At 58.5% G+C, this 27,033-nt stretch overlaps 1 protein-coding gene across 6 annotated transcripts; it reads right to left on the bottom strand.

The window, feature by feature from the left end:
• On the bottom strand, positions 1-26,333 carry FCHO1 (FCH and mu domain containing endocytic adaptor 1). Of its 6 annotated transcripts, none has more exons than XM_040444881.1 (29): positions 26,259-26,321; positions 20,986-21,030; positions 20,668-20,754; positions 20,154-20,224; positions 16,966-17,057; positions 15,860-15,934; positions 14,669-14,810; positions 13,167-13,319; positions 12,963-13,067; positions 11,537-11,635; positions 11,347-11,443; positions 10,332-10,376; positions 10,136-10,214; positions 9,859-9,883; positions 9,475-9,532; positions 8,862-9,040; positions 8,752-8,776; positions 8,375-8,426; positions 7,444-7,535; positions 6,810-7,085; positions 4,606-4,718; positions 4,402-4,489; positions 4,157-4,265; positions 3,305-3,460; positions 2,849-2,981; positions 2,170-2,369; positions 1,224-1,279; positions 689-853; positions 1-281 (listed from the first exon to the last, which is right to left on the bottom strand). In XM_040444881.1, the coding sequence occupies exons 4-29, from the start codon at positions 20,178-20,180 to the stop codon at positions 259-261; spliced, it is 2,664 nt and encodes an 887-aa protein (XP_040300815.1). In that variant the 5' UTR covers positions 20,181-20,224; positions 20,668-20,754; positions 20,986-21,030; positions 26,259-26,321; the 3' UTR covers positions 1-258. The 6 variants fall into 6 exon arrangements, with proteins under 6 accessions (XP_040300815.1, XP_040300816.1, XP_040300820.1 ...); XM_040444882.1 differs by lacking the exon at positions 26,259-26,321 and adding an exon at positions 22,879-22,954; XM_040444886.1 differs by lacking the exon at positions 20,668-20,754 and having other exon boundaries at positions 26,259-26,333.
• Positions 26,334-27,033: the final 700 nt, after the last annotated feature.

The raw sequence follows: 27,033 nt of genomic DNA, 5'->3' as shown, positions 1-27,033 counted from the left end.
GCAGGAAAAGGCTTATTTATTTTATTAGAAAATAAAGTGTTTATTCAAAGAACATTAAAAGTCCGAGGACCCGCGTGAGAATTGGCTGGAGCAGGAGTGACCCTCAGGCTCAGCCAGGCTGGGTGTGGGTCTCCTCTCCGCGGAGTCGGGGAGCGGGGTGGGGGGGCGCCCAGGGTCCGGCAGGAAGGCGGGGATCAGTCATCGAGCACCAGGACAGTGCAGAGCTGGGGCCAGCGGTGCCGGTCGGCCTCTGCGGGCTCAGCAGCTCACCAGGTACATCCCTGTGCGGGTGGCACCGTGAGCAGGGAGGAAGAGGGGGGTCCCTTGCCCCTACCCTGGGACCTCCCAATCTTCCTCAAAGCACCCCTGTAATTCACTCTTCCGGGTGCCCCGTGGGCCCCAGCGGCCCCTGTGGCGGCAGGAGAATGGCCTGGGAGCCGCGTGGCAGTGAGGCTTCTGGCCTTCTGCCTTGGGTCCTGGCGGGGACACCCTACGGGGGCCCTTCCTGACCCCTCCCACTGGGGCCCTGCTACCCCTCCCCACTTGTGCCCACCAACCTGGGCCTCCAGGGCCCAACGCCCACCGACCTTCCCAAACGCCCCAACTCCTCCCCCTCCCCCCGCACCCTGGCAGAAGCAGGGGGCCCGGCTCCAGGGATGCGCAGCAGCCGGATGGCGGGGGGGCATACCTGTGGCAAACCTCCTCTTTACAAGCGACATGCGGTAGCCGCTGCCCACCAATTCCAGGTCCACGCCAGACAGAGTGGCCCCCTCGCTGGTGAACTGGGCGGCCACAGGGCTGGGCGTGCTGGGCCCCGAGCAGGGCTCCCAGCTGGCGGATAGGTGGCCAGAGCCTGGGGAGGCCTGAGGTCAGCTGTGCCCCAGCCTCAGCCCGAGTCGAGTCCTGCTGTGACCTGGGCTCTTCCCGGGCCTTTTGATCTGTGGCCGCCGTCTGCCCCTTCTGACCTCCTCTTGTGCCCCGGAACCCTCCTCCTTTGGCCCCGTGGGGCTATGTGTAATTTGCAAAGGAGTTCTGCCTCAGGGCCTTTGTACCTGCTATGCCTGCCTCCCGCCATGTCCTCCCTCACAGCTTTGTCACAGCCCTTTCAAGCTTTCCTTCGTGCCCACGCTCCGCCACCCCGAGCACATCCCCAATTCTCCCCCGTTTTCAATAAGCCCCTCCCACCCGAGACCCCCGCGATCTCCTGCACAGCCATAACTCACCCCCTGCTTCAGACACATCTGGAAGCTTCCAAAGGAGCCGCTTCTCCTCCAGATTCCTGGCATCAAGAAAAAGCTTGGTCAGCTCTCTCCCCAAGAGGACACGGGGAGCCCAGGGTCCCAGCTTGGTCACCTCTCAAGCTACACGACCCCGGCAAGCCAGGTCCCCTCTCCCCCACCTCAGTTTCCCCATCTGTAAAATGGGTGTGGGGTATGGAGCAGCTGGTCCCCGGGGACCCCAGGGCCTCGCAGCATCTTTAGATCATACACTCAAGTCCTTTAAGCCTGGCTTCTTTGCGCCAGGTTCTAGCTTTGGCACGAAACAAAGGCAACGCTGCGTGGCGACTAAGAGACCAGGGCAGGGGCGCCAGGGCGGCTCAGTCGGTCAAGTGGCAGACTCTGGCTTTCGGCTCAGGTCGTGGTCTCACGGTTCGTTGAGGTTCGGCCCCAGGTCAGGCTCTGTGCTGATAGCGTGCAGCCTGCTTGGGATTCTCTCTCTCCCTCTCTCTCTGCTCCTCCCCCGCTCGCGCACACGCCCGTGTGCACTCTCTCTCTCAAAAGAAATAAACTTCCAAAAAAATAGCCCAGGGCAGAGAGGGGCTGTCTGGGTTCAAATCCTGGTATGACCTCAGATAAGCGACTCGGCCCCTCTGTGCCTCAGTGCTGCCTCCGTAAGTGGGAATGATGGCAGTCCGCACCTCAAGGGGTTGCTAGAAGCCCTGAGCCGGTCAGCGTGTATGGAGCACGTGGAACGCGCCTGACACACAGGAAGCCCTTGGTGTCCAACATTATTATGGTTCAGCGTGTCGTCCTCGGCTCTAAGCAAGGCGAGTGCACACGGAACGGTTGGACCCACGGGGGACCCTTTAGCTGCTGCATCGAGGGGAGGCCCGGGAGGGTCCTGGGCCAGTGCTGAGCCTCCTCCGGCCTCCCTCCCGCACACCCTCACCAGGTAGCGGCTGGCTGTAGGCGGATGTTGGTCACGGGCTCCCCCACGGGCAGCAGGATCTGGACGTTGGTGAGGGGCGTGGGCACGGCCGTGGCGCCGGGCCGGTAGCTGTACTCCACCGACACCTGAGTGAGGGTCCCCCCGCACTGCCAGTGGGCGCTCAGCTGCAGAGGCACAGACTGGGGACCCGGGCGGGAAAACTAGGCGGGGCGAGAACAGGAGACAGCACACAGCTGAGGCCCTCTGGTCCTGCCCCAGCACGTGCTGTTCCACCAGGACCTAACTCAGACCCAGCTCAGCGTCACTGCCGCATAGACCACTCGGTGGGGCCTAGTCCTTCTCCCTCAGAGACACCGCAGATCGGGGTCCGCGTGACGCCATGCTTCCAGCAGAGGGCGAGAGAGCGCCCGGTTTCGACAGAGCGGTGGGCAGGTGCTGGTGCAGGGCCCTTGGGACAGGCCCTCTTCTAATTTCCATAATGGTGCCATCTGCACCGGCAAACGCCCACCCAGCCACCATTCATTGGCTCCCTCCCTGACTCCCTCCCCTGCTCCCTCTGCTCTCTTTACCCCCCCTTCCCCAACCCCCCCCCACCCCCATTGCCACTGCTTGCTCTCCCTGCCAGCCCAGCCCCTCCCTGCTCCCTGCTCCCTCCGTCCGGGCCCATCCACACGCCCACCTGGTATCTTAGCAACACCACATTGTAGTAGGAGGCAGCTGGATTCTGCTCCGCCTGGTGCTGCAGGGCCTCAGTCAGAGCCGCCATGTTGAGCCAGAAGTCTTTGGTCTCAGGGTCGCTCTGGGAGGGGTCACTACAGAGACCAGGAATAATCACCCCAACCCCTGAGAGGCCCCTTCCCCAAGGCCCTCGGCATCTGACCTACCCCAAGGGCTTCCTAAAGATGCAGATTCCCTGGCTCACCTTGGGGCCAGTAGAGCATGACCCCCCCCACCCCCCGGGGGGGAGGGTGGGCGGGGGATGGGAAGCAAAGGAGAAAAGAAAAATGAGGTTCAGAAGGGACAGTGATTTGCCCAGGGCCACACAGCAAATCCCAGGAGGCAGAGCAGGAATTCACCGCCGGGGAGCTCCCGGGCCCCCCTGCCTCTGACCCCCCCACTCCCCCTATAGTAGTACCTAAAGAGCAGGTCAGCATTGGGCTGGAAGTGCTCAATGGCGGACGTGTGCACGAGGCGGAAGCTGAGGACAGGTGGGGGTGGGGTCCCGCTGAACACACGCACGATGCCAGCAGGGAAGGTCATGGTCAGTTCCCCAGTTACTCGAGCCAGGCAGCTGAGGTGGGGGGGTGAGGAGACTGCGTGTTGGCTCAGGGCTCTGCCTGGTACCTCGTCCTCCCCTCTCTCCTGGCTCTGCTGCAGCTTGTGGCCCCCCAGGCTCCCCAGAAGAAGCAAGGCCCTGACCGTGTCCGGCATCCTCACTCCCAGGACACTCCTTGTGTCCTTGCCTGGACAGCCATCCAGGCACTGGGAAGAAACCACACTGGGCTGAAGAAGGCAGAAACATCCCCTTTCCCTAGTTCTCTTTTCCTCTAGGCCGCCAGGAAGCTCAAACCAAAACAGTTATAATACGGTCCTCAGCTTGGGTTTCAGGCCTAATACTCTCTCCTATGTGTGGTCTGATCTTTCCTGCTGAGCACTGCTCCCAGATTATTCCTGGCCCCTCAACTCACCCTTAACCCACCCCGCCAAGGGCCTTGCTCCCTTCAGTGTGATGCCCACAGCAGCCTTAGGGGACTTGCTCTCAACTGTGGTTACAGCAAGGCCTGGCCCCTGCTCAAACACCCTCTGTGGTTCCCACTGCCCTCGGGACAGGGGCCTGGTTGCTTGGCCCAGAGTTCAAGGCCCTTCCGTGGTAAAGCAGGTCAGGAAACACACCGGAAGGCTGTTTCTCCTGGACCCTAGACGCATAGGCCCCAGAGAGTCCTGTTTGTCCCTGTCACTGTCTATACTCTCCCTGACCACTGCGTACCTGGGGCTGTGGCCTCGAAAGTAGGCGTGGACGTATTCGGTGAAGGCTGTAGCCACAGGCAGGGCATCCTGGGAGCCCAAGACCACAGGGCTGGGTCCCCGGGAGACTCCTGGTGGCGGAGGGGAGGGGACAGGGACAGACAGAGTGGGCACAGGTCCCTGGCTCCAGAACCCACCCTCTGCCCGCCAGACCTCCAACGCATCACTTAGTGATGCCCGAGAAGGGCCCAGGGCCGCCCCCCATACCGTGTCCTGCCTGCGACGAGAAGCTAGGCCGTTCTGAGATGGTGCTGGCGGACGAGGAGCCCAGCGGGGAGGGGCTCAGAGACCGGGACTGGGGAAGGAGACAGGCCGAGCTGCGATCACCCAGAAGCAGTGCCCTGGGGCTGCCCGTGCCCCCACCAGAGGCGCCCCCAGCCCCACTCCTGCCGCGCGCCCCCTCACCCTCACCAGGTCCCCGTTGCTGCGCGTGAGGGGGCACGACACCTTCCTGGTGCGGGGTCTCCGGGGCGGGGCTGCCAGACCGTCTCTGGCTGTAAGGTCAGCAGGGGCAGGCATCAGGTCTGGGGAGCGAGCGTTAGACAGAGCTCAGATGCTGCCGTGGGCCTCTCAGGCCGCCCCAGAGAAGGGACTCGGCCCCAGACTGGGAGTCGGGCTTTTCTGGGGACACCCCTTGGGTCTGAGGTCTCGGGGCCGCGGAGAGAATTGCTGGACAGGACTGCAGAGGCCGTCCACAACCCCCAGCCTCCCAGACACCAGCCCGACGGGAGGTTACTGGGAGTGCGCAAACAAGGGCTGGATGCTCAGGAGGCAGGCACAGTCCGGGGGGCGGGGGGGGGGGGGGGGGGCAAGCGGCAGGCGTTTTCATCCAACATCAGCAGTTCCGTGACCTTCATCCTCTCTGTGAGGATGAAGTAGCCTCCCACCCTGGCCTCTGTCTGAGTCTCATCCGTTAACTAGTGACTGTATAAAACTCAGCTTCCTCTCGCTTCCCTGCTTCCTCGGTGTCCCCTGCCACCCACCCCCGAGACGTGCTCCTCTCTTCCCCAGGGCTGCTCAGCCACGCTGCTGACGCCTGGGGCTGGAGCATTCTCCGGGGGGACCGTCCTGGGCACCGTGGGGCGCTGACCAGCCTCCCTGGCCTCCACCCACCGCAGATGTCCCTAGTACCCACCCCCCCTAGTGGTGACAGTCTAATATCACGGGTGACACTGCCAAGTGTCCCCCAGGGGGCAGAACAGGCTTGGTTGAGAGCCCTAATTCCATAGTGCCGCTCAGACAACTCAACTGGACTAGTCTACACCGTGGTCTACACTCACTCTCCTGGGCCCTTCCTTGACCCAGCTCCGAACCGGCTCTTTTCTCTATTCAAGGATGGTGCCGGGGCGCCTGGGTGGCGCAGTCGGTTAAGCATCCGACTTCAGCCAGGTCACGATCTCACGGTCCGTGAGTTCGAGCCCCGCGTCGGGCTCTGGGCTGACGGCTCAGAGCCTGGAGCCTGTTTCCGATTCTGTGTCTCCCTCTCTCTCTCTGCCCCTCCCCCGTTCATGCTCTGTCTCTCTCTGTCCCCAAAATAAATAAAAAACGTTGAAAAAAAAATTAAAAAAAAAAAAAGGATGGTGCCAAGCACCCCTGTCACCACTTCTGGGGACCTCATGGGGTCGAAGCCCACAGCCCTGTGACTCAGGCCCCCAGGAGAGCCCATCCCCCACCCTCTTCACTTGCCTCTTCCTCCGACCTGTAGCACTAGGCCCTGCCCTCCCCCCGGGTGGCCTCCCCTCCCGCTTCACACAGCGGTGCCTGGGGTGCCCCAAGCTGGACTCCCCCGAACTCAGGGCCCACTGTCCGCCTGACATCTAAAGGCCCAGTCCCAACACGCCCCGGGCTTCTTCCACCCCACGTTCCCTGCCCCTCCTGTCCCTTCCTGGAAGAACAGCCAGCTGCCCGCAAGCCCTCCTCCCTGATCCTTCTGCTGTCTCAGCCCTGTGCCCTCGCGCCCGCGTCTCCCCACCTCCCTGGACTCCCGTCCCTGGTCTCCAGCTCCCACTCTCGCCCCCCAGGTGGACAGAGGGAGCCTGCGATCTGAGCCAGGTGCCGCTTCTCCTCCGCTCACAGCCCCTCTGTGGCCCAGACCTTGCTAGGAGTAAAGCTCACATCATTCCCATCAGGTCCCAGACCCCGCACGGGCCCATCTCCCTGCTGACATCACTCCCTCCTCTCCCTCCGCTTCCGGGTCATCACTCTGTTCTGGCCTCACGGCCCACCCCCCAGCCCCCGAGCTGTTCCTCAGAGGGCCTAGGCAGCTACCCACCACAAGGCCTTTGTACAGGATGCGCCCTCTGCTGGGAAGCAACCCCCCCCCAACCCCCCACCACATCCCAATGGCTCCTTCCTCACCTCCAACAAATCTCAGCTCAAATGCCACCTCCTCAGGGAGGTTCCAACCTTCGGAGCCCTCACCAGGCACCTGCGACCTCCACTTTGTCTATCTCATTAGACATGTCTATCTCATGAGAAATGTCTATCTCATTATTGTCCCTGCCAGGGTGAAGGTTCTGGGCTGTGTCCCCAGCCGCCCATTCAGGCCCTGGCCACAGTAGGCGCTCAGTCTTCCCCACCCAGGGCTCTGACGACTCTCAGACTCCTGGACTCACCTCCTCCAGCCACAGCCTCCAGCCCCCAGGGACCCGGGGATGGGGCGAGGGGCTGCGGCGAGTCCGATGCTGGCAGGGGCCGTGTCCCCCTCGACTCGGAGGCCGGTGCCCTATAGCTAGGTGGGCTCTGCGGGGTGCCGGGGCGGGGGACCCAGGAATCCGGGGAGGGGCCAGGCGCCACGTGGGATGGCGAGTCCAGGCCGGAGTCCTCCACATTCTCGGGCGACGAGGAGGAGAAAGGTGAGGGGCTGGAGGTGAAGCCGAGGCTGCTGGAGCCTAGAGGGGGGGGTTGGGGGGGGTGGGGGCGCCAGCTCCAGACCCCGCCCACACGGAGGCCCTTTCCTTCCTCCTGCAGGCCACGCCCACGCCGAGGAGGGGCCCACCCCCCTCAGGCCTGGCCCTCTGGTCAGTTCCATCTCCACCGATGCTCCGCCCATCTGCCCATCGTCACCTACACTACCCGCCTTCTCGTCGGCCCCGCCCACCATCTCACTGCCAAGTCTTCTCTTCTCAGTTGCCTACACAGGACCCCCAAGTGCTCCCTCCAGCCTGTCCCCCGCCAAACCTGCCCTGGCAATGGACCCACCCATCTCGCTAGCCAAGCCTGTGGCCCCGAAGTCCCCACCCCCATCACCTGTAAAGTCTTCGTGGTCAAAGGCCGACTCTAGGGGCGGCCCAAACAGGTTCTTGGAAAACTGCTCATCTGACTGCAGCTTCTCCGCACAGCTGTGGACCAAGCGGAACACAGGGATGGTTTCTATCCTTTCCATGTCTCCTCCCCTCCTCAGGGCCCGTGCACAGACCGTTCCTGGTCCCGAGCTCTGTGTCCCCAGCCCTCCCTGAGGCCACGTCCTGCCGTCTTCAAGGCTGGGCTCAAAACCTCCCATCCCCATCCCAGAGCAGCCTCCCGGGCCTCCACTAAAGCTGCCCGCTGCTATCTCCCACCACACTGCCTGCTTTAGTTTCTTCACAGCATCTGGAAGTATCCAACGTGCTCTAACTTGTTTGCTGTTCTTCAAACCCGAGCCACGATGGGGCGCCTGGGTGGCTCAGTGGGTTAAGCGGCTGACTTGGGCTCAGGTCATGATCTCACGGTTCGTGAGTTCCAGCCCCGCGTCGGGCTCTGCGCTGACAGCTCGGAGCCCGGAGCCTGCTTCTGATTCTGTATCTCCCCCCTCTCTCTGCCCCTCCCCTGCTCAGGCTCTGTGTCTCTCTGTCTCTCAATAATAAATAAACGCTTAAAAACAAAAACAAAAAAAAAAAAAAACCCCGGGCCACGAGAATGTGAATCTGAGAAGGAAGACCTATCTTGGGCATATGTCTCTGAACCCAGAATAGAAGGAGTACACAGCGAGTGCTCAATAAATGCTCGTCAAATGAACGACTAAGCGGTTCCTCAAATACAGCATGCCCTCGACTCCCTGCCAGGGTGAGAGGAGGGGAGGCAGAGACACAGGGAGGCAGCAGGGGAAGAGGGGAGAGGAGTCAGGGACAGCCCCCACCTGCTCATTCATGTTGGCCCAGTGTGTCCCCATCAACCCCCCCCCCCCCGCTATAGGACCCACCTGCTGGCTCTTGGGGCAGATCGAGGCCTCTGTGGTTTTCCAGCAGCGTCCCCTATGAGAGATACACCACCTTGAGCCTTCCTGTCACCCTGCCTCCAGTGCCCCCTCTGTCACAGACCAAGAGACTAAGGCTTGGGTCTGTCCAGCCAGCTGTCCAAGGTGATCAGCCAGTCGGGCAGAGAGGGCTTTGCGCCCGAGCCAACCTGTCTCAGCTCTCATTTAACTCTCGCAATGACCCCATTTTATAGAAGAAGAGACTGAGGGTCAGAAGGGGTAAGCAGCCTGCTAACACGGCAGGGCTGGGATTCATACTCCAGGCCCAGCCGCCCCTCTTCGTGCTCCTCCCCACACCCGAGACCCCTTCGGAGGCTGCTCACGTGCAGAGTGGCGTTTCATGGTGCCCTGTGGACAAAGTGGGTGGCGTCAGGTCGGGCGCAGCCAGCCAGCCCCACCGGCCGCACCCGCGAACACCCCTCCTACGCCTCACCCCTGGGCCGGGAGGAAGGATGAGGCTGCCAGCCGTGGCCCTGAGTTGCGCCGCAGCTGCCTCGGGGCTGCAGGCCGGGGCGCGGGCAGGGGCGGGCTTGATGTGCACGTAGAACTTGCGGGGTTCCTCATCATCGAAGTCCGAGTCGCTGGAGGAAAAGCGGGAGGGCTCCGCCGTGCGTGCACCGCAGTCAAGGGGCCAAGCGGATCCCGACACGGGGGTCACCCACCCCTTCCTGCTCAAACCCTTCAAGGCCCTGCACAATCCGGTCTATCACCACTTGCCACCCGGGCCTCGACACCACGGTTTTGCCCCCAAGTCTTTGCACAAGCACGCCCGGCCCTAACCAGCAAACTCTTGGTCAGATGCTAAACCCCAACACCGGTGCCCTCTCCTCCAGGAAGCCCCCTTGGCTCTCGCCCTGCCTCTCTTCCTCAGCCCTGAGGATTCTTCGTTTCAATCTGCTTTGTCTACCCTGAAGGCCGCCCCCCCCTCCCCGCCCCCCCGCCAGGATGTACGCAGAGAGGGTCGCTATTCGTGGAGGGATCCCTGCCCCACAGCTCTTTGTCCTTGCTGTGCCCACAGTTGCCGCCAGGGGGCACCAGGAGGATATTGTTCTGGGTCACATCAGGCCGGACAGTGAAACCTTCTTCATCCACCTCTGGACACGTCTGCGGGGACAGGCAGGGAGTCAGGCTCCCCGCTACCGAACCTCCCTCCCGTCTCTCCCTGCCACGGCCCCTCCCACCTCTGGGCCCGGACTCGGACCTAAAAACAGCCCCAGTGGCAGTAACAGTCTTCCCTGGTGCAAGCAGGGGCTTGAGGGAACAGAGTACACCATGGCGGTAAGACTGAGGGGCACCTTGAAGCTAAGTGGGGACATCAGTCCCTCCCACATGGCTCCACACGCAGCCGGGGATGAGATTTAGCCCCCTGAGCTCCAGGCTTGGGGCCCAAGGTGGGACTGAACCCCTCGCACTCGCAGCCCGGTACTCACCCCTGAATCGGGCTCCAGGGAATCTCTGGGGATGGAGAAAGAGATACCGATGTCAGCTCTCCCACCTCACCTGCATGCTCCCGACCCCCCCCCCCCCAACACTAGACATGGCGCCTGGGGGTGGCCCCTGGGCCACGATGTCCTGAGCTGGTCCTCCCGGTGATAGGACCCAGGGGTTTGCCTGGGGCTGGGGGCAGGGGACTTCTGGGATAGCCTGGGAAGGGGGAAGGGATCCCGGGCTAGCCTGGGCCAGGGCTGGGCAGGGGTGCTTCCTCACACAGCTGCAGGGGGCTCCCGCTCCCGCCGGCTCAGTCCTGGGAGGCGAAAGGCCTTGGCTCCCCGCAAACGTTTCATTGCTGAGAACAGATGAGGGGGTGCAGCTGAGCCCTGGGGGTGCCCTCTTCCCATTCAGATCTGCCTCCCGCACCCCCAGCGTCCGTCCAGCCTGGGCATCCAGGCCCAGACGTACTTGCCTTCCTGCAGGGCAGCTGCACTGTATGCCTCAAAATCCAAAGGCCCTGGGATGGAAGAGACGGAGAAACTCAGCCTGGCTGGGAGACCCGGCCCGGGGAAGGGCAGCGAAGCACCCGCGGGCTCACAATGGCACCTGCATCGGAGCTCGAGGCCAGCGGGCATCCAGTGCGCAAGCCAAGGGGCTGAGCCAGCCCCAGAGATGGTCATGAGTGGGATGGGCCAGGGGTCCAGGTCCCCCTTGGGGATGCACCGGACGGAGCGATGCCTGAGTTACTTTTTCTTTCTTTTTTTTTTTTTTTTCTGAGTTACTTTTTCTACTTCCGGCATTGCTCACAGGCACTTGAGTGGGTCAGGGGATGGACCGTGAGTCTGTACAGGGGACTGAGGCTCAGAGAAGTCAAGACAGACATCCAAGGTCACATAGCAAGTAGTGAGGAACAGACACAAACCCAGATCTGACCCTAATACTTTTGCTCTTCAACTCCTCCCTGACCTCTCATTTGGACATTGTTTTTTCAAATTGGTCCTTTGCTCAACAGTCCTCAATGGCTCCCTTGGGCCCTCAGGGTAAAGTATGAAAGGATGGGCCTGGCCTTCGAGGTCCCTCTGGTATCTGGTTGTAAGAGATTTACACATAAGATGGGCCATGAAGGGGCGCCTGGGTGGCTCAGTCAATTAAGCGTCTGACTTCAGCTCAGGTCATGATCTCCCGGTTCGTGAGTTCAAGCCCCATATCCAACGCTCAACCGACTGAACCACCCAGGCACCCCTGGGTGTAGATTACTTAAATAAATAAATAAAATAATAATAATAATAATAATAATAATAATAATAATTAAAAGATGGGGCATCAAATACTGTTCCTATGTGGGCTGGGGAGTTAGATTTGTCATCGGCCCGTTTTTCTGATGAGGAAACCGAGGTGCAGGGAGGTTCAGTCTCCTGCCTCTTGAGTCCTGTTCCTTCCCTGTAGTTGTGGCCCCAGAACCCAATCCCCACGATGTCCCAACTCACCAGGCTTCTCCCGGCCTGTGCCCTTGCTCTCTGCAAACTTCTTCAGCAGCATCTCCACACTGACGTTCTCTATGTTCTGCTTAAACTCCTCGTGCACCTGGGCCAGGCGGATGAAGCGTGTAACCAGGCACGGCCGGGGCCCTCCTGCCTGGCACCCTTTGCTTCGCTTCCCACCCCTGGGGCCACTCACCTGCCCGATCTGCACATGGGTGTCCTCCACGGAGTGGGCGTAGGAGCCTAGCAGTGCCTTCATGTGCCGCAGGTGGGTCTCCTCCATGGCTTGGAAACGCTGAGCCGGGAGGGAAGGGGCAAACAGGAAGGTGGAGGCCACGAGGAGCGGCCAGGTGACCCAGCCTGACCAATCAGAACGTTCCAACCCCCCTGGCCTCAGTGACTGGGCGGGGAAGAGCCAATGAGAGTCTTCCCTGGGACTTTGGCTAAAACTATGGGAAAAGAGACACTTTCATACCCTGAGTCAATGAGATGGTGGGATCCATGTGGAGGCTGCAGGTGGCCACTTTGCTGCGAGCGTGTGCCACTGCCCGCCCCCCCGCAACAAACACACCCACGCACACCCAGGAGGGGCATCTCTGCTTGGGAGTGAAGTCCCCAGGGAGAAAAACAGACTCAAAAAGCAGAGAGGCACAACTTTAACACCAGTTGAGTACCTGGATCTAGCCATGCCTGAAGCTCTCCCTTCAAACTTTTCAGTCCCCTGAGCCTTTAATCTTCCTTGTCAGTTTGAATGAAGGTTTCTATCATTTGCAACTTTCTATCACTTGCAGATAGAAAGTCAGAAAAAAAAAAAATCCCCGATTCCTAACCCTGACATTCCAATCTGCTTTTCACACATTTGAGTAGTTCCAGAGAGGTATAGCGTCTTATAAAAAGGTTACATAGCTGGTGAAGAATGGAGACTGGGGCAGAACTCAGGTCTTTCAGCCACCATGAACCATCAGTAGGCTCTTGGCTTCTAAACCCTGCCCTGCCCTGTTCAAAAACCTCATCCGTAACGATAGAAATTGTAATCCCTTCTGGGGCGCCTGGGTGGCGCAGTCGGTTAAGCGTCCGACTTCAGCCAGGTCAGGATCTCGCGGTCCGTGAGTTCAAGCCCCGCGCCAGGCTCTGGGCTGATGGCTCGGAGCCTGTTTCCGATTCTGTGTCTCCCTCTCTCTCTGCCCCTCCCCCGTTCATGCTCTGTCTCTCTCTGTCCCAAAAATAAAAATAAAAAACGTTGAAAAAAAAATTAAAAGAAAAAGAAAAGAAATTGTAATCCCTCCTAGAGAGGTGTCCATGCACCCAGTACGAGTCTGAAAACATCACATAGAGTGGCTCATTTAATCTTCACAAAAACTCCGTGAGGCAGGTACTGTTACTGTTCCCATTTTACAGATGGGGAACCCGAGGCACAAAAAGGATTTGGCTTTTGAAATAATAATGCCAACAACAACAACCACCACCGCAACAGCTAACAGTCTCTAGAATTCTATGCCTTTAAACCTGTGATTCTAAGGCTCCCGGGAGGCGAGGGTTTCAGAGGTTCTGGACTTCCGGCGCCCATAGATCCTGGGCCAAGGGATGTGTGGGTCTCCAAGGCACCGATGCCTGCTTCTTACCACAGCCGAATCCAGCATCTTCTGCTCAAAGTCTGCGCGGGCTGAGTTGTATTTTTCCACCGAGCGCCTCAGGCTCTCTGCCGCCTTCTTCGTCTTGGTCTCTGCCTAGGAGGCACAGGGAGGGGATGAGGTCGGGAGGGGACAAGCATCCCCTGGGTCTGCAGAGGGCCGACGGCAGCCGGGGACCCGCAGCCGAAGGCCCACCTTGTCCATCTCTTTCTGGCTGGTGCTCTCCCTCCGCAGCCGCTCCTGGTCCATGCAGCGGTTCAGGTAGTTCTCGCGGGACTTGGGCAGGAGCTGGCTGACACCTGCCAGGACCTGCACAGCGTCCAGGGTGCCCACCGCGTCCTCTTTGCACTGCAGGGGGCGGGGGCAGGGGGAGCGTGGGTGGCCCTGAAACCCCCAGCAGGTGTCCACTGGGAAATTCCCGGCTCTTAAACCCAGGTTCCACCGATTACTTTTTTCTGAGTATTCTATTGCTTTCAAAAGTTTTAACGTTTTGGGCGCCTGGGTGGCGCAGTCGGTTAAGCGTCCGACTTCGGCTCAGGTCACGATCTCGCGGTCCGTGAGTTCGAGCCCCGCGTCAGGCTCTGGGCTGATGGCTCAGAGCCTGGAGCCTGTTTCCGATTCTGTGTCTCCCTCTCTCTCTGCCCCTCCCCCGTTCATGCTCTGTCTCTCTCTGTCCCAAAAATAAATAAACATTGAAAAAAAAATTAAAAAAAAAAAAGTTTTAACGTTTTAAAATAGGGGATAGTTACACATAGTTCCTATCTCAGAAAGTTTCACGGGGTGAGCTCAGGGAAAAACCTACCCCTCTCTGATCCCCAGCCTCCCAAGCCTCTGCCTAGGAGTAGATCTGTCTCCAGAAATAATCAGCACATAGACAAGCAGATGTGTTTGTTCTAGGCCTTTTTTTTTTTTTTTTAATTTTTTTTTTCAACGATTATTTATTTTTGGGACAGACAGAGACAGAGCATGAACGGGGGAGGGGCAGAGAGACAGGGAGACACAGAATCGGAAACAGGCTCCAGGCTCCGAGCCATCAGCCCAGAGCCCGACGCGGGGCTCGAACTCACTGACGGACCGCGAGATCGTGACCTGGCTGAAGTCGGACGCTTAACCGACTGCGCCACCCAGGCGCCCCTAGGCCATTTTTTAATGACAAGTAGGGGCAACCTCTGTTTAAGTCACAGCTTATTCATCTTAAGAATCTATTCCCAAGGTTATTGTGTATTAGCCCGCAGAAAACGTCCTTGTCCCCCAGTTCCAAAAGAAAAAAAAAAAAAAAAAAAGAAAGAAAGAAAAAAAACTCAGGGTAACACACACATAACATAAAATCTATCATGTTAGCCATTTTTAAAAAAACATTTCTTTTGGGGGGGGGGCTTTATTTCTTTTTTTTGAGAGAGAGAGAGCAGGGGAGGAGCAAAGAGAGAGAGGGAGAGAGAGAGAGAATCGCAAGCAGGCTCCACATTGCCAGCACAGAGCCCGATGTGGGGCTCAAACCCACGGACCACGAGAGCAGGATCTGGGCTGAAGTCAGACGTTTAACTGACTGAGCCACCCAGGCAGCCCCCCAACTCCCTCTTTGGACAGGAATAGAATTCGCGGAGGAACACACGCCAGGAGCTGGAGGTTCAAAGGCCCCGTAAGTTCTGGGGTCCTTCCTGCCACTGTCACCACCCGCCCCGCGCCGACACACACACCTTTTTGTGTATCTTGAGCTGCTCCTCGCCGTAGCGGAGCACGTCCTTGATGAGGTCCTGCAGTTTCCGTGTCAGCTCTAGGTGACAGAGCGCCAGCTTGTCTGAGGAGACGCGGAAGACCTCCCACAGCGGGGCGAAGGTCCTGGAAACAGATCACACACACCCAGGGTCCGGCGGGGCCCACCCCCCAGGGGCTCCCCTCAAACAGCACTGCCAGCACCCACCGCGCGCCCCAGGCCCTGCTGAGGCAGCTGCACCACAACTAGGAGGCAGGTCTGTGACAGATGGGGAAACTGAGGCATAGGAGGCTCCACAATTCACCCAAGGCTCCTTAGGAAATTGAAACCCAGGCTCTGAGGCCCCAGCATCCTCACTCTGGACTCCAGGCCCCAGCTGATACTCAAGGGCAGCTAAGGCTCAACTTGCCCAAATCAAGTTCACAGGGCTACATCGTCAGAAGACCTCTTTGGCCTCCCCCCCCTCCCCCACCCCAGAACCTTTGCCCCAGAGCAGCCCCAGGAAATCCTGCAGATGCCAATGGGACCACGTCACCTGTGAATCGGGCGTGCACCGCCCCCCCCACCCTTGTCCAACCTACCGTCTCATCTGTCCCTCACTCAGACCCTGCAGCCAGCCTCTTTGCTCTTCCTCGAACATGCAAAACCCATGGTTGCCTCAGGACCTTTGCACTGGCTCAGCTGCCCGCCTGGGTCTCTGACCCAGACACCCCTGTAGCTGGCTCCACGCCGCTATCAAGGTCTCAGCTCACGGAACCAAGCCACCCCCAGAGGAAGCACCTGTCTCACGCCCCCATTTCATCCCCTTCCTAGAGCTGTTCACCCCAGGAAGGGACTTTGTTCATGTTTGTAGTTAACATCTATCTTGCCGCACGCCCTACATGAACGTGGCATGCAGGTGACTGGGGTTTTATCTGTCTTGATCGCTCCTGGGCCTCCAGTACCTAGAATGGTGCCTGGCACACAACAGATAAATATGTGTTGAATGAATGAATGAGGAGGAAGCGAATGAATGATTTATATTCTCCTGTCCAATTAGCCCCTTGCGTGGGGGAGGGTTGACTCCCTATTCTACATATCACTTGTGTGAAGAGATGTCCACCCAAGAGTAGGCCCCTGATACCCCAGGACCCTGCATCCTTGGCGACCCCTGCCTCAGCCAAGGCCCACTCACCCCACGGGGGTCCCGTTACTGGCCAGCTTGGAAAGTTTTGCCATCGCCTTTGAGTAGGTCTCCTCGATGGTGGCCCTGAACAGAATGGAGAAAAGATGCAGAAGGTTCTGGGCGCCCTTGGGAGACGCTCCATCCCCTTGGGCCTCAGTTTCCTCATTCAGACATCTGAGCAGTAGCTCTCAAGGAGGATGGTATAGTCCCCTGCTGGGAGGAGGCATTTTGGAAAGTCATGGGCGAGGTTAAGTAATATGCTTTTACTAACGACAGCAGGAGTAACAGAAGTAACAGCATCAGATAAAAAAATTTTTGAGCACATACTACAAATGCTTTATATGCTTCGTCTTGTTTAACTGCGGGAGACGAACTTCTATTACCTTTTTGCCTCTGGACAGACACCGCTAATGCCTACCTAATCTCCACTCACATTTTTGTCCAGGTTAACAGAACCTCAATTTTGTTTGGGGCCACAATATGCCCCGTGAAAACCAACTACCCACGGGCTCATTTTTTGATAGAGGCACCCAGAGGGTACCACGGGCAATCGTGGATGGGTCCGGGAGGGCTCTCTAAATAAAGAGTGGCCCCTGTCCTAGACAGCGCAGACAGGTCTCGCTAGACAGCCACAAAGAGAAAAACCTGGTTATAATCTTTTGAACTCTGCCCGGATTCAACGCGCATTCAGCTAGCGAGTGGCCGGGGGGCAGAAGGCTGCCTTGCAATTTCAATGGATTATGTTTTCTGGGATATAGATGTCGGAGCAGAGCATTTCCATGCCGAAATGTCGATTATTTCCTCATACGTGTGTTTTATCATATTCAGGGCATGAGACTGAGTTTTCAGAATTCCCCTTGTAAGTAGGTCATATCACCGTCTCTTCAGGAGGAGGCGTCAGAAACCTGGGAATTGTTGACAAGCGGGCACAGGGCTGACAGTGTTGAGAACCGCTGGTTTCCAGGGCGTTCGAGCAGGTTGGGCAGGGTGTGGAGTGGAGGCGGTGGGACGGGCCGGGGAGAGGTGGGGCGGAGCCGGGGCGGGGCCACGAGGCAGGCGGGGCTGACTGGGCTGCGGGGCGTGGCCAGGTGCGGACCGAGCCTAGGGATCCTCACCTCTCCCGGATGAAGTCGGCCAGCTCCTTGGTGGAGATGGGCCCCTGCTTCACGCTGTGGTACAGGACCTCAAAGCCATGGTTCTTTTCACCCTGCAGGGGATGGACGTGGAGACTGAGAAAAGGGGTGGAGGAGGCATCAAAGGTTGCCTAGCAACGGGGGCGTGGCCGGAGGAGCCAACCAGCGGAAGCCCAACCCCTTGGCGGCGGGGATTGCTTCAGGCCTGAGCCAATCAGCCTGCTGTCTATCCCCTTGGGGGCCTTGAGAGAAAGAGAGAGGGAGAGGGAAAGAGAGAGAACGAACAAGTAGAGGAGGGGCAGAGAGAGAGAGAGGGAGGGAGACAGAGGATCGGAGGATCCGGAGCGGGTTCTGTACTGACAGCAGAGGGCCCAGTGTGGGGCTCGAACTCACGAACCACGAGATCATGACCTGAGCTGAAGTCAGAAGCCTAACCGACTGAGCCACCCAGGTGCCCCTCATTTTTTAAAGTTTATTTATTTATTTTGAGAGAGAGGGGCGGGGGCAGAGAGAGAGGGAGAGTAAGAGAATCCCAAGCAGGCTCCACACTGTCAGCACGAAGCCCAACGCGGGACTTGAGCCCGTGAACGGTGAGATCATGACCTGAGCTGAAACCAAGAGTTGGACGCTGGACCGACTGAGCCACTCAGGCGCCCCTCAAAATTGGCTTTCCAATCCCATCCCCCAGCTTCTTCCTCTTGACCTCGCCAGAAAAATGTGCAAAGACATACCGTGCCTTCCTACCACTGTCCCTTTGCCTGGGCTGTTCCACCCCACCAGGGTGCCTCTCTTCCCATCCATCCAAATCCTTCCACCTGTCAAGGATCCGTTCCAGGCCCACCCTCTTCAGACGCTCACTTCCCTGAATGTTCAGTGGTGCTCCCTCCTGCTTCCCAGGGGTGTGTCTCAGAGCCTCCTTTTGTGCCCTGGGTCACTCTGAGCTAGTAACTTCACCTCTCTGGGCCTCCGTTTCCTCATCTGACAAATGGGGACAAGGACAGCACCCACCTCCCACAGGTCTCGGTGGGATGAGGCTCGCAGCGTGCTGAACACAGGGCTTCCTGCACCGTGGGGAGGGCTCAGCAAACAGGCCCAGCAGCCCCCACCCCCACCCCCGCCTGCCCCACCCAGGGGATCCTCGAGTAAGGCTGCACCAGGCACCGCTGGCCAGGCCAGCATCTGGGGCTGACTTGCAGCCAACCACTGGCCCGTTTCCCAGACCTGGCAAGGCCCCCAGTGGTATCTGCCTCTCTCAGGCTGTGCTGGCAGTGAGGGTCCTAGGAGGGGGTGTCTTGGGCCTGTGTCTCTTATCAGAACCTCTCTGGACTCCAGTGTTGCCCCCAGGCCAACCCCAGAGGGATCTTTCTAACACAGCTTGATGATGTCCCTGTCCTGCTCACACTTCCCTCATGGCTCCCCAGTGCCCTCTATGCCTCCAGCCCTGCCTTGGCCCAGTGGGACCAGGGCTTCCCTCTCTGGCTTGATCTCCCCTGACTGGAGGAGCCTCCTTCAGGCCAGCGACACCCAGCAAAGAGCCACCATTACAGACAATTGATTAAAAGAAACCTTGCCAGTGAAAGACATCCCAGGGTCTTCCCTGAGTCCTCTTGGGAGGCAGGAATTATATCCCCTTTCCCAGATGGGAAAGCTGAAGCCTGGAGACACAAAGTCACTTGCCCAAGGGCTCCCAGCAGAGCCCCGGATCAAATCCTGAACTCCAAGCCCTTATCCACTCTGCACCAGGCTATCTTTGGGTGGGGAGTGCATCGGGGGTGGCTTCTATTTTCTCTCTGCTGATCTGGATTTTCTGCAGCAAGCTTGCATGCCTCATGCAATTAAAAAGAATTTAAAATAAATGTAGGTGCCTCATGCCATTAAGTGGAATTTAAAATAAATGTAGGTGCCGCTGTCAGGGTTCCAAAACGTGGGCAACAACTGATCAGCAAACAGTCAACCTCCTTACATAGAGGCACCAACAGGGGCTCAGAGAGGAGCGGGGCCCCTTGCTGGGGTCACATAGCTATTCAGAGACAAATCCCGGGAATCTGACCCTTGGGGAGCCGGTGGAGGTCAGGCCCCCTCCCCCCTCTGCCCCCTCCCCCCACTCCCTCCCAGCAGGTGGCAAGGGGGTGAGGCCCCTTTAAGAAAGCAAGTGGCAGTAAGAGGAGCCCCAGCTGGGGAGGGGAAAGGGAGGGAGAAGGCCTGTTGCCAGGGGCAACCAGTTACCTAGCAACAAGCTTCCTCTGGCAAGCTCAGGGCGTGCAACTGGGGAAGGGGCTTTCTGCCCTGGTCCTTCCTAGACTCTTCTGTTCATACATTCCCTGTGGCTTCCCAGTAGCCCGGCCCTGGAAGAGGAGTCCTTGTGCCCTCAACTAGTCAACCTTGTCACAAAGCTTCTGGGCTTTTGCTCAGGCTGTTCCCCCTGCCTGGAATGCCTTTCTTACATCCTGGAAAATCTCAGCCCTCCAAGCCCAGGGGAAACATGGCTCTCAGCCCTCCTCTGGTTGCCCCCAAGTTGGGGGGCCCAGCCACGACCCTGCAGGGCTGCGGATCTCTGGCTGGCTCTATGATTCCCAGACTGGGGGCTTCTTGGGGTCAGAGCCAGGATGAAGCCTCTTGGGGGCCTCCTCAGGTTCCACAGTAGGTTGGGTGCGGAGTAATGGTGGAAGGGAGGGAGGGAGCAAATGAATGAATGAAAACAACTTTGTCTCACTGGCCGCCTTGGGTCACAGTATGTGGTCCCCAGCCCGGAAGGCACAGGGCTGAGGGGGGCCACTAGGGGCCAAGTCAAGAAACCCCGCAACTCTCCAGGGTGGGAAAGACCTGGAAATTCCCTGGCTGAAATGACCCTGGATCCTGGAAGTTCAGTCCGGCGCTGGGTTTGAGCCCCGACTCTGCACTTTCTCACTAGGCAACTTTAGGAAAAAGAATCCTACTCTGGGCCTTAGTCTCCCTGTTGAAGCTGGGACTTGTCCAAGGTCACAAGGTCCATGAGGTCTGAGGGTATAGATTCATATCCAGCCTGACTCCTCCCACATTAACTTCGATACCTTGCAGACCCTCCACCTGTCCAAGGCTCTGCCCATAGGCCGCCACATACCCCCAGCTCTGTAAAAGTCCCCACAGCCCTTCCAGGAGCCCCCATCAAAATAAAAGTGCATCTTACTTACCCAAAAGTGCTCCCCAAAATACGACATCCTGATGGCCTCTGTGGAGACCCCCGCAGGTTCCTGTTTAGTGCCTGTCCAAAGAGAGGCAAATTTGAGCTACAAAGCCATGGCCAGCTTGGGCCTTAGAGGGGAAATTCCAACTATCCTCCCTGTGAAAGAGGAAGAGAAAGGATGGAGGAGGAACCAAAAGCCCCAAGGCTGGCATGCCAGGGCCCCTGAGATGATTCATCCCCAGGCCTGGCCCAAAGTAGCCCCCATTCTAGCGGGGACAGATCAGGATATAGATGTCCCAAGTCCTGTGCAGTCAGAGCCGGACTAGATAGAAGGATAGGGGCTGGGGAGCTTGGTCTAGAGGGAAAGGCACAAGAGTAGGGGTTTTTAAGCACAAATAGGAATTCACTGGGGGCTGGAATACTGGATGAGCCCCTCAGCCTGAGCAGAAAACCTCAGGGCCATTTCACAGATGGAAAAACTGAGCCCCCCCCCCCGCCCCCTGCAGAGGGAAGCCACTTGCCAAGGTCACACAGCCAGGAAATGACAGATTTTCACCCTGGGCCAGCTGAATCGAGACCTGAGCACTCAGCTCCACGCTGGGCAGCTCCTGTTGGAAAGGGTCTGCTGAGAAATGGACACTGGGACTGTGATCAGCCACATGGGGGCTGGGGTCCCTGAAGTGTCCCCAAGGACCCCTGGGGGTCTCCCAAATCCCTCTACACCAGTCCGCATCTCATGCACGCTCTGGAATGGAGAGCTCACCCCTCACCATGATGACCCAGCCGGCAGTGGGGGCCCCCATGAGTCCCAAGCCCGACTCCCAGAAGCCACCGTTCACCTGGTGTCTGAGTCACTATCCAGCTCTGTGCCTCAGTTTCCCCATCTGCAAAACAAGAGGGAATGCCTAGAAGGGGTCTTGTTGGGGGAACCCAGGCCTCCCCGCAGAGGGGGGCTGGGCCAAGCTGCCCGGCAAAGGAGGGACACTTGGTGTCCTTGGCACGTTCTCGACGCTGGGCTTGTCACAGGAGCCCGCAGGCCTCATCCATAATTCATGACCCCTCGGGCAGCTCAGCAGCAGCTGGGAGCCTAGGAGGCACAGTGGCAGCAGGGACAGGGCTGGTGACCGCAAAAGGGAAAGCTCCTTGGGCCTCACTGGGAAAGGACCAAGCAAGGACCTTGGACAAGGCTGCCTTCATCGAGCCTCAGTTTAGCTAATCTTAAAAGTGAGTTTAATTTGAACCATTGTCGTCTAGCCCCAGGTCCTTTGACTTCTCTAAGTCACCCAGCACCTACCATGTACCCATGTGGCCAGGGCAATGCAAGGGTCCACGAGAGGGACCCGAGGTCTGGGTCCTGGGTCTGGTCCCTGAGGAGCCCCCAGCCTAGGGGTGTAGAGCCAGACGCACCAGTCCTGCAGGATCAGGGCTGGGCCAAACGTTAGAAGGGACTGTGGGAGCCTGGACTGAAGGAGGGGGGCATGGGAGGTGGGAGGTTAAAGCATGGATAGGAGTTCACCAGGCAAAAAATTATTCCATTCAGCAAATATTCCCGGGGCGCCTGGGTGGCTCAGTTCGTTAAGCATCGGACTCTTGGTTTTGGCTTAGGTCACGATCTTCGCGGCTTGGTGGGTTCGAGCCCCCTATTGGGCTCTGTGCTGGTAGCACGGAGCCTGCTTGGGATTTTCTCTCTCTCTCTCTCTCTCTCTCTCTCTCTCTGTTTCTCTCTACCCCTCCCCCACTCATGCTGTCTCTGTCTCTCTCAAAATAAGTAAGTCAACTTAAAAATACGTGTATTAAAAAAAATATTTACTTCCAATAACCACCCTGTGCCGGGGTGATGCTGGGGACCTTGAGAAACCCTAGTCACTGTGCCCTCCCAGAGGAAACCCAGTCTGGTCCGGAGCTAGGCTGACCTCCCAAGGGGGAAAAGCCCTAAATTCCCATCTCATTTCTTCATTCCTGACCATGATTTGGACCCAGAGTATCTCCAGATCCCTTAGGGCTGAGCTGAGTGACATGGGAGCCACTAACCTCATGTGGCAAGTGAATTTTAAACGAAGTGCAATGAAATACAATGAAGGCCCCCTCCCCCGCCCCCCCCCTCCCAGCTCCTTGGAGCCAACCGTGCTTCCAGGGCTGGTGGCCACCATATCAGACAGCACACAGAGAGAAAGTTCTGCTAGAAGATGCTGCTTAGAGGATCCTAGGAGCCCCCGGGCCCAAGTTCCTCAGAAACCGAGAATCTCAACTGTTTTCACAGCTCCGATTAGATTGCCCCTCCCCCCACAACGCGCCGAGAGCCAGTATGTTTGTGGGTCGGTACCCAGCACCCCCCCCACAGGTACCTGTTCATTCAGCCTTCACAGCCACACCATGGGGCTCCACCCCAGCTTTACAGATGAGGAAACTGAGCCACAGAGAAAGAACTCACTGTCCCGAGGTCCCTGTGATTTTGTCCCTGGCCTGCCTGCCAAAGAACTCTCGTTTGGAACCACCGCACGCGGCTCTGGGGGTCCGTGTACCCCCCTACTGCCCCACAGCTAGGCTCACCACTCCGAACCGTAATGGGGGGCAGAGGGGCAGAGCGAAAGGTGGCCGCCACGCAAGCTCCTGCCCGGCCCAGGAAGTGACACCTGCTGCTTCTCCAGAAACCCCAGGCCAGGCAGAGCCCCCCCCCCAACTTCTGTTCCTGAGGGGGGCAATGGGGACCTCCTGGCAGGGCTCTAACTCACCAGACAGGGCAGCGAGCGGGGCTGGGGGCCCCCCCGACAGACAGGGTGGGCACCAGGAGATAGCCACGCGGGCCCCTGCCACTTCCGTCAGTCAGCACCAAGCCCCAAGGAGGCCTGTGTGCCTGGGGGACAGGAAGCTTACCCTGCCCCGCCTACCTCCCAACCGCCACCTCACCTCCCCCACCAGACCAGCACCCCTGGGACCTCCCTGGAACTGGGCCGGGCCGAGGACGGGTAAACTGAGGTACCTGAACCTGGGGCCCCACGGCTGGGGCTGTTATTACCCAACAAATAACAATCATGACAACAATTGTGAAATAACAGCATGCCCTAAATTGCATCTGTCCTGGGCTCAGCTTTCCACATCTCCCCATCCTGAGGTGGGCTAATGATGCCTGCTTTGCAGAGGGGAAACCAAGGCTCAGAGAGGGGGGGGAGACCACATGCTCGTGTTTGTACAGCCGAGGCTCAAACGCAGGGCTGCGTGAAAACTTTCATGGGCCCCTTCCTCTAGCAAAAAAAAAAAAAAAAAAAAAAAAGAATTTAAACTACATGTTACGATTGCATTGGCACAGAAATGCCTATATTAATATTACATGTGAAAATGTCTTCTTTGACCCCAAAGCTCATCTTCTTCCCTTCTGATTTTGAAAGAGGTTAAGACACTTCCACGGACCTCTCAAAGTATCGTGTCTGAGACACGGTGGCCTCTGTATCTGATGGAGAAAAGAGGTCCATAGCACCAGGGCAAAGCCCAAAGATGGACAGGGACTTGCCCAAGGTCACACAGCAGGCTGTCAGTTGACCGGGATGCCCCCATCCTCTGGCTGCCTGGAGGAGAGAACAGAGCCTGTCTGACGCCTGCCCCAGGAGCTGCCAGCACCAATTCCCCCCAAAACCTGGGGCTCTGCACTGGGTCGAGCATGTGAGCAGACCCAGGAGCAGATAAAAAAAAAGACAGGAATAGAGTCAGCAAAGAAGGCAGGGCTCACTAACTCTAAGCCACCTGTCCACAGCCCCTGACCTCCTGCTGTGACCTTGGGCCTACCCTGACCTCTGGGCCTCCAGGGTCCTATGGAAGAGGCTCTGACATTTTGCTCCCCGCAGACTCCAGTTCTGTACCCAGTAGGGCCCGTTTGGGGTTTTTCTCTTCCTTTCCTGTGACTGGCCTCTTGGCCCTGCTGTTTCAATGACCATCTTCTGTCATGAACTTCCTCCCTTCCAGGCCCAGCCACCAGTGACCTTTGCACAATCCGGGTTCATTCTCGCTTCAAGGCGGTGTCTCAGTGTGGCCATTACCCCGCTGGGGAAACTGAGGCACACGCCCCATGTCATACGGCGCCCAAACTGTCAGGCTCGGGAAGTTTTCAGTCCTCCCCATCCCCACTAGTCTCTTCCCTCTTTGTCATCTATTTGGCAAACACCTATTGAGCACCAACTGTCTACCTGGATGCCGGGCTCTAGAGACACAGCAGGCAACACCCTTGAAGACTCTCCTCTCTCCTCCCTGCTCCCAGGCAGCTGTGACCCCATTTATGATCACGAATTTTGTAATAGTATTATAATGACCATGTCTGTATTTACAGTGCTCCCATATTCCCACGTCTCTTATGATCTTCCAAGGGGGATTCAGCCCATTTCACAGAAGAACACGCCAAGTCCCCGGGGTGGGGGTGGGGGGTGGGGGGGGAGAATCGAATTTAAACCTGGGGGTGTTGGACTCCCAGGCCCACACTCAGCCCTGTGTCCACTGCAGAGACAAGAGATGGGCTGGCCTGGTGCCTCCCACCTCCTCCTACCCGGGACCTCACCCAGGAACTGGCTTACCCCTGGCGTGGGTGACAGTATGTGGGTCAGGGTGTGCCCCAGGCAGTCCCACCGGTAAGACCAGGGTGGTGGAGCCCCTGTTCCAATGATCGCAGCTTGGTAATATATTCTACCGTCCAGCAGAATAGCCCTTCCAGCAATGCCAGAGTGACCACGAATCCATTTTGCGGTGCAGTAAACTGAGGCTCAGAGGCCGGCAAGGCATGTCAGGGGGTCTCCCAACCCACTGCCCTCTCACCGCCAAACCACTGACATCTTAAGCAAAAGGGGAAGTTCTAGTTTGGCTACTGATGGAGTGTGTGGATTTCAGGATCTGTGGAATACAGCCTCTGAAGCCCTCAGCCCCATTTTCAAAGGAGAAAACCAGGGGCGCCCGGGTGGCACAGTCGGTTAAGCGTCCGACTTCAGCTCAGGTCACAATCTCGCGGTCCGGGAGTTCGAGCCCCGCGTCGGGCTCTGGGCTGATGGCTCGGAGCCTGGAGCCTGTTTCCGATTCTGTGTCTCCCTCTCTCTCTGCCCCTCCCCCGTTCATGCTCTGTCTCTCTCTGTCCCAAAAATAAATAAACGTTGAAAAAAAAATTAAAAAAAAAAAAAAAAAAAGGAGAAAACCAAGGCTCAGGGAGGTGCTGTCACCTGCCCAAGGTCACCAGTGAGGCAGGTCCATCAAAGCTGCCTCCTGGTCCCCACTGCGGCTGGGGCAGGCAACTCCCAGATTTGAGGCAGATGGAGGGGCCGCCCACCCCACAACCCTCCTCCGCACCCCACTCGCAGTCAGCCTCCGGCAAGATCCTAATTTACCTCGATTTATTTTAATCTCCAGAACAGATGCTGGCTGCCCACCCCCCACTGAGACAGGGACCACCCCCAAGTCCGTGCTCTAGGCCCTTCCAGGCCTTGCCTGGCCAGTCCCCATGCTGACCCCTCCCCAGAATTCCAACTTTGGGGGGGGGGTCCCTGCAGAGGATGCCCGTGAAACGCCCCCCACCTCATCCTTGCGGTAGGGGGCTGGGATAGAACAGTCCAGGGGAGGGGCCCGGGGACCACCCCCCACCCCCCAGCTCCTCCTCCAGGCAGATCAGGGTTCACAGTGGAGAAAAAAGGGAAGGGGGTTCTTCATCTCTGTCCTCAGGGGTCTGCAGACCAGAGCTGGGAAGAGGGAAATTGAGAGTGGTCTCCACTTCGGCTGTCCTGGGTCCCAGGCTGGAGGGAGAGCGGCGCCCCCATCTTTGCAGCCCTGGAACCTGCACCCAAATCCAGGCTTAGAATAAAGAGATTTGGGGAGGGGTCTCACGTGATAGCCGCCCTCCTGCACGCTCCGATTCTAGGCCAGGAGACGGGGGCATTGGAGAAGGGTCCCTATCTCCCTCCAAAGACCCCCGATTATGGCCGCTGGGAGGCCGGGCGCCCACCGCGCAGCCCCCAGCCCCCAATTTCGCCATCCCTCATGCCCTGCCGCGCCTTTGCCCCCAGGGGCTTCCTGGGCTACTGGGCGCGGTACGCATGAGGGAGTGCGCGGGCCAGGGGATTCGAGGGGTCCCGAGGACTGCACTCACCTCCCGAGCTCTGGCCGAGCCCCGCGCCCGCCGCCACCTGCGGCTCGGTCTCTGACACCCGAGCCCGCCCCGCCCCTACCTCCGCGGTTGCGGCGCGGCAGCCGCCTGGCTCCGCCCCCGGGGCGTGGCGTAGAGAGTCCCCACCCACCCGACGGCGCCCGGGGGCAGGGGCGGGCTTGGAGTCCGCGCGGTCCGCCATTGGGCCATTCAGGCGGCTGGCTCCGTCGGTCCGGCGAGCTGATTGGCTGATCCAGAGGAGCGGCTCCTTTTTTTTTCATCACCCCCCCCTTCCACCACCCGCAGCTTATTTGCATAAGTTAAAGCAACAGGCTCCTCTCCCGCCACCTGAGACCCAGGGGGAGAGGGACGGGGTGACCACAGTTTATTGAGGGCCCACTGTGTGCCAGGTACTGAACAGAGCTATTTGATGTCCCCCACCGACAAGCTTGTGGGCGGAACCTTATCGGACCTTATTGATTCTCAGTTTATAGATGGAGAAAATGAGACTCAGAAGGGAAGAACTCCCTCGGAGGCCACACAGCAAGTCCGCATCCTTGGCCCCAGGACTGGGAAGAACTATCCCCCAAGAATGCTGTCATGTCACAAATCAGAAAGGCTTCCGCCCCCCTCACCTGGGCCCTCATAAAATGAGATTTATACAATGTACCTGTCATTCAGCCCTCCATCGGAACACTAGGATGATCTCCCGGCCCCAGGCCTGCTCCCCTAGCTCAGTAAGGGTAGCCCAAGAGCATGCGCCCCGAGTCCCATAGTC

The sequence above is a fragment of the Herpailurus yagouaroundi genome, unplaced genomic scaffold (assembly GCF_014898765.1).
Source record: "Herpailurus yagouaroundi ecotype Mexico unplaced genomic scaffold, PumYag 193, whole genome shotgun sequence".
In the NCBI taxonomy this organism is placed as follows: Eukaryota; Metazoa; Chordata; class Mammalia; order Carnivora; family Felidae; genus Herpailurus; species Herpailurus yagouaroundi.
The sequence above is the reverse complement of the archived record's forward strand: the minus strand, read 5'-3'. Positions and strand labels throughout refer to the sequence as shown.